This window comes from Trichechus manatus, unplaced genomic scaffold, assembly GCF_000243295.1.
Source record: "Trichechus manatus latirostris isolate Lorelei unplaced genomic scaffold, TriManLat1.0 scaffold00013, whole genome shotgun sequence".
Taxonomy (NCBI): Eukaryota; Metazoa; Chordata; class Mammalia; order Sirenia; family Trichechidae; genus Trichechus; species Trichechus manatus.
In genome coordinates this window covers 1941296-1948057 of record NW_004443949.1, presented here as the reverse complement: position 1 = coordinate 1948057, position 6762 = coordinate 1941296, and the positions used below count along the sequence as shown (strand labels likewise).

General features: G+C 42.7%; 1 protein-coding gene across 4 annotated transcripts in view; it reads right to left on the bottom strand.

The window, feature by feature from the left end:
- ABCC4 (ATP binding cassette subfamily C member 4 (PEL blood group)) overlaps positions 1-6762 on the bottom strand; it is a 343233-nt gene that overhangs the window by 198035 nt on the left and 138436 nt on the right. For all 4 annotated transcript variants that reach the window (XM_023726694.1, XM_023726693.1, XM_004371394.2 and 1 more), the window contains 2 exons: positions 1123-1217; positions 488-574 (listed from right to left, as the gene is read on the bottom strand). In XM_023726694.1, coding sequence (XP_023582462.1) covers positions 488-574; positions 1123-1217 — 182 coding nt within the window. The remainder of the gene's footprint in view (positions 1-487; positions 575-1122; positions 1218-6762) is intronic.

The following is a 6762-nucleotide window of genomic DNA, read 5'->3' as shown; positions in this document are numbered from 1 at the left end:
AGCCCCCAGACACCCTTTTAGCCCAGTACTGAAGTCACTCCTGAAGTGCACCCTTCAGCCAAAAATTAGACAGACCCATAAAACAAACAATAATACACGTAGCTCAACAACATATATGAGACTAAATGGGCACACTAGTCCAGGGGCAAGGACAAGGAGGCAGAAGGGGACAGGAAAGCTGGTAATGGGGAACCCAAGGTCGAGAAGGGAGAGTGCTGACACGTGAGGTTGGCAGCCAATGTCACAAAACAATATGTATATTAATTGTTTAATGAGAAACTACTTTGCTCTGTAAACCTTCATCTAAAGGACAATTAAAAAAATAAAAAGTTTTCTTTAGAATGGATCTTCCATGTCGGCGAGGGAAGGAGGGGAGAGAGACACCAGAGCAAAAAAGCTTCGTTTTCTGAAGCACAAAGGCTTTTCCTGAGTCTACTGTAAAGGATGTTTGCCCAGCAGAAATGACACAAAACAAGAGCTAACTCACAGTTCGAACAAGTGCCTGCTCACTTCTGCATCGACAGCACTGAGAGGGTCGTCCAGGAGGTAGATGTCTGCATCTTGATACACCGCTCTAAAAAAATGCAGAGATAATCACACAGGGGAACGCTTCATACTTCTCAACTCTTGCCTAACGAATTACGACAGTGTTGAACAATTTCGATGTTCATTCCAAAAGAGCAAACAGAATGATCCAAGACAAGGCCTTCACACAGCACGCACCCACACACAGTAAGCAGGTTCTATGCATTCGCCATGCTTACAAGTAGCTCAAGAGATGTGCAGAGCAGCAATTTTAACACACTTGCTTCTATCCAGTGTATATCCAAAGTCATTAACCCTTAAAGGTGCCAAGAGGACTTTATAAACATCTCCTGTGTTCAAAGAAAAACTTGGGAGAGCTTTTGTGATGTACGCTTAGCAATTAGAATACCTTCCTCTCACCTCCATAATGACACTAACATAAGGGCCCACCATGAACTGGTCTGTAAGTGATGGAGGATTTGTGCTGGCTCACACAGTCGGGGTGGTAGATATTTCTGAGTTCAGCGTAGGGAGCTGAGGCAGCGGGAACAGGGAGGCTAAGCTAATCATGAGGCCTGCCACCGGCCCGTGATTTACCTTGCGAGGTTGACCCGTGCCTTCTGCCCTCCACTCAGCGTGGCTCCCCGATCTCCTATCACAGTTAGATCGCCGTCCTCCAAAAGCTGTAAATCCTACATGGAGAAAGGGAAAAAAGAAAACTTAAAATGTCATTTTCCTGCTGTCATCCTCAACTTCCAGCATTAGTTCTTCAGGAATATACTTGGATTTGATTAAGAGCAATGCAGGTTATTTCATAGTGGCTAAATTCCTGAACCTTTCAGAAAACTCCTAGGGCTTTTGGGTTCGTTCCTACAGTTTTTTGTTTTTTTTCAGAGATTTATACATCTAATCAATTTTACAGGTACTTACTGAGCACCAACTAAGTAGCAGGCACCGGGTGGGGACAGCAAACAGCGCGAGCAAAACATAGTTCCTGGAGTTTCCATGGCAGGAGAATGACAATATAAAAGCAAGCAGACGATTATGAATGAAAATGGTGATGGGCACGAGAAGAAACAATGAAGCAGGCTTAGAGGGATACAGAAGGATGGAAGAAATGTCCATTTTATACAGAGGCTCAGGAAGGTCTCAGATCAGAGGGGACTTGAGCACAGACTTGTGGAAGGTGGAGTGAGCCGAGGCTCTGGGGCAGATGCATGGCCAGTGCGCTCCAACAATAGCAAGGAGGCCAGTCCAGCTGCAGCACGGTGCGTAAACAGTGGTGGACAGGAGGGCAGAGAGGCAGGAAGACATGCCATGACTGGTGTCACTGAATTGTATACGTGAAAGATGCTGAACTGGCAAATGTTGTGTTATCTATATTTTCACAACAATTTTATACAGAAAGCTTATGGAGGAGGCAGGAAGGGGGAGAAAAAAAGACGTGCCAAGGTTTCGTTCCGAGTGGAACAGGAAGGGGGCTACTAGGGGAGCAATGACACAATCTGACTTAGGTTCTCAAAGAATCACTCTTGCCTCTTTCTGGAAAACAGGCTGTAAGGGGCCAAGGCTGGAAGCAAGATACAGGTTAGGAGACCACCACAACAATCTCTGCTATAAATGACGGGAGCTAGGACCAGAGCAGTGGCAGTGGAAAAGGACTGGACAAACTTCAAAGGTAGAGTTCCTGTGGTTGGGATGGAAGATAAAAAGAGAAGAACTACAACATTCTTGGTACGAGGAAATGGAAGAAGAAGGCCATTGTTACTGAGGTAGGGAAGATGGCAGGCGTAGGTTTAGGTGATGAAATCAAAGGTTCTGTTATGGACAAGCTGAGATGCCTACTGGGCATTCAACTGGTGATGTCAAGTTGGCCAACTGGATCTGCAAGTCTCAAGATCTGTGCTAGAGACATAAATGGAGGAGTTAGTCTAACAAGTAGCTTTTAAAGCCATGAGACTTAGGGAATCAAGGAATAAGTGTGTTTTAACGAGCCATTTTGCTGATCTCTGCCTCAGGTTCTCACTTTCAGAGCCGATAATGCCAGACTCACACTGTCACCGTGATGTTTAAGGCATAGGTCTTGAGTGACAGATAAAAATCTGCACAAGTACTAAGAGTGGAAAGAGCACCCTGGGCAGAGAAATCTAGAGGAAAGGGAACTGTGTGTTCAAGGGACACTGACCAGATCAGCTGGGCTAAGTCAATGTTTGTTCCGTGCAGGCCAAAAAAAACTAAAGTTTAAGAAGGATATGAAATTTTGATTTGAGGATCTGTGAATCTGTCAGAAGTTATATTTCAGCATTAAGGAATCAACTGACAAAGCATAGTACCTTAAAAAAAAAAAAGAAAAAAGATGATAAAAACATCCCCAAAATGACAAGGTAACAATCAGGTTTAAGTTACATAACATTATGTTAAAAATCTTTACTTAGATGGAGTCTTATTACCACTAGGTAGGTCCTGGCATAGGCAAGCAGAGTCTGTTGGTTATCTACTAAATCTCACAAACATCCATCTAGCACTAAAACAGCAACCAAAAATCCTTCCTGCTGATGAAGCCCTTGTTTCCCCATTCCTACTTTGGCAAACTTGAGGAGAACACAAGTGGCGCCTTGGGATTTCCATGATAATCAAGCCCTTTAATCTGAGTCTCGTTTTCCTCTTCTACAAAAAGGGGTTGGAGAAACAAGGATTACTAAATTCAAAGGATGCTGTGACGATCAAAAGAAACAGGTATATGAACACTGTCTACAAATGGAAATAGGAAACAAATTAATTGTAACTTCTACTGGTGACTGATACGTATTTTTTCATCAAGCTAACCAACAGTGAGACCCCATTTGCAGGGTGAATCACAATGAACAAACTGAGCCACCAAAAAAGAAGGAGATTATCTCCATCGCAGCCCACCCCCGACAGCCCACAAGGACACACAGGAACATGGAGTTCTCCACATACTCAATGTCTAATTGGATTGCATCAGAATAAAGAGCAGCAATTACTTCCTATTATTCCCTATTATTTCCTATTTTTCTTTGTTGATCTAAGGTGAATACCATCTCTTACTTTCGATTTTCATTAATATAGTGAGCCAGGTTAAGACAGGTTCCCAGCCTTCAACTCACCCACACCCACACCCACACCCACACCCACACCCACACCCACACCCACACCCACACCCACACACACAGTTCAGCTGGCCTCCATTTCTTGTTGACAGTGTTTCTACTGTGCTCCTCTTAGTTTTTATTCGTTGATTTTATGTTGTTTTGTCTGCTTTCTCAAAATAGCATCAAGTTGGAGCACAGCGATCTAAGCCGTTTTCTAGAGAAGGCACTTCAAATCCACTCTTTCATTTAGCACTGTTAGCGGATACGAAACAGGCTGCCTCTGAGTCTGGAAGCAGTACTTGGAGTGTGCTATTGACTCTGCAAACTATTTATGGGCAAGCCTCAGACAGGAGAAACAAAAAACTTCTGAAAAGGATATTCAAAGTAAAATCAGAGTTAGGCTAATTTCCTCACCACTACTTTCTGCTTCGGTTAAAGTGAAAGCGTGAGCTGAGTACCCATTACAGTTCCTCCCAACAAGAGGAAGGTACTCTTACATTAGTTACCGGTCAGTGAAGTTCAGCCAATTATTTCATCTATAGCTGTTTTCACCAAAAAGTATACACATACACAGAAACTAGAGGAAAACGAGAAGCTGGTTATACAGGTTTGATGTCACTGGACCAGAAACACACCAGTGCTCCTGACTGATGGCTGATGGCGGAGACTTATGTTAGAAGCACCAGTGAGAAGATGGTGGGAGAGTCCAGAGAGGCATCAAGAGCAGATCTGAGGCTCTGGCAAAGGACTGGATTCCAGAGACAAACAGGAGGAGTCTCACACCTTTGTTCACAGCTTTTCTTCCATTTGAAATTGCCTTTCCTAGCAAAGCCTGTCAATACTTTAACCATCTCTCTATGCCCAGGCCAAACCTTCTCTTCCATGAAACCACCCAAGTCTCCCCAGTCAGAAGTCACATTCCTTTCTACTGGGTTCCCAAATCTTGTTTATATGTTTCATGCAGGATCCCCCTTACTCAGCTTCGTAACTTTACGTGTGTATACAGCTTATCTCTCTATTAGCCTTTAGTTAGTTCCTTGGTGGTAAGAATTCTGCATCAAGCACTGTTCTAGATTGTATATATAAACACATACATAGAGAGAGTAAGAGAAAGAGTTAGTCAGTCTCTGGGTAGCACAAATAGACAACAGCTTGGCTACTAACCGAAAGGCTGGCATTCAAATATACCCAGAAGCATCTTGGAAGAAAGACTTGGTGATCTACTTCCAAAAGATCACAGCCACTGAAAAGCCTATGGAGCACAGTTCTACTCTGATACGCTTGGGGTCGCCATGAGTCAGAATCAACTCGACAGCAACTGTTTTGTTTTTTAAAAAAATATATAATTTTTTTTTTTCACAGATGAGACAGTTGAGACTAAGAGAGGTTATGCAGTTGGTCCAAAGACTCCCACTTGTTAAACAGAAGAGTTGAATCAAAACAAAGCACATCTCATTTCACAGCCTTTGCACTTTCTTTCATATCATGCTGTTCCATGTGGTTACTGAAAGATACATCTAAAATCAAGGCAATACTATAACAACCCAAGGCTGGAAGCCCTCTATATCCAGACACAGAAGTATCATTAAATTTAATCACCATATTTAGATTAGCCTCATTTGTCCCTTTTGTACTTGTCATTTTGCACTTCCTATTATGTCATAGGGAAGTATACACTCATCTCAATTAAGAGATGAAAAATGAAGATATAACAATAACTATTAGATTAGACCCAGGGAGGAAAGGGGGAATGTGCTGTCACATTATAGGGATCGCAACTAGTGTCACATAATAATATATGCATAAATTTTTACAGGAGAAATTAATTTGAGCTGTAAACTTTCACCTAAAGCACACACACAAAAAAAAAAAAAAGCTTCAGACTACACACACACACAAAAAAAAGAATTTCAAGATGACGGCAGTAGAGCATTAAACAAAGCAAGGGCCCTTCTGAACATGGTGCTGTGTAGCCGCCCAGGTTGTGTGCCCATGACATTGGCCCTCGCCGGCCCACTGGGCTCGTGAGAGGAAAGTCACAGGAGAGACACAGTGGATGCTGAGTCATCCTCTCAGCAGAGCACTGTGGAGAAGTTCACTTGTTCCTGCCTGGAACTGCCCTGGTTTCTGTCTTTTCCTTTCTGAGGCCTGGTTGTCCTGTTCTCCAGCTTTGCCTTTGATTTGGTGAGCCCCTACACATCCTTCCCATAAACTCCTTTTTGGTGTTGCTTTGTTTTTTTATTTTATTTTGTGTCTGTGACTTGCATGAAGAGAGCCTAATAGACACAGGATATTGACAAATTATTCCCATTTATTGGGCATATTTTTATGCCTGTCTCAACTTAGGCACAAGGGATAACGCAGGGAGCAATCAGTAAGCTCCTTGCTCTCACAGAGCTTCCTGAAAAACACAAACAAGAAGACAATAGATAAATAACTTCAAAGAGTTTAAAAAAAAAAGAAAAAAAAAAAGCTAGAAAGAAGTACCATACGATCCAGCAATCCCATTCCCTTGAATATATCCCAGAAAAACAAGAGCCGTCAAATCAATAGATATACGCACACCCACGTTCATTACAGCACTGTTCACAACAGCAAAAAGATGGAAACGACCTAGGTGCCCATCAACAGACGAATGGATAAACGAACTATGGTATATACACACAGTGGAGTACTATGCAACAGTAAAGAACAATGATGAATCTGTAAAACATCTCACAACATGGATGAATCTGGAGGGCGTTATGTTGAGTGAAATTAGTCACAAAAGGACAAATATTGTATGAGACCACTACTGTAAGAACTCAACAAAAGGTTTAAGCACAGAAGAAAGCATTCTTTGATGGTTAAGAAGGTGGGGAGGGAGCGGGAGGGGAATTCACTAACTAGATAGTAGACAAGGATCGTTTTTGGTGAAGGGAAGGACAACACACCCTACAGGGGAAGTCAGCACAACATGACCAAAGCAAAAGCTAAGAAGTTTCCGGAACTCATCCAAATACTTTGAGGGTCAGAGTAGCTGGGGCTGGGGCTTGAGGACCATGGTTTCGTGGGACATCTAGATCAACTGGCACAACAAAGTTTATTAAGAAAATGTTCTGCATCCCACCTTGGTGAGTGGCGT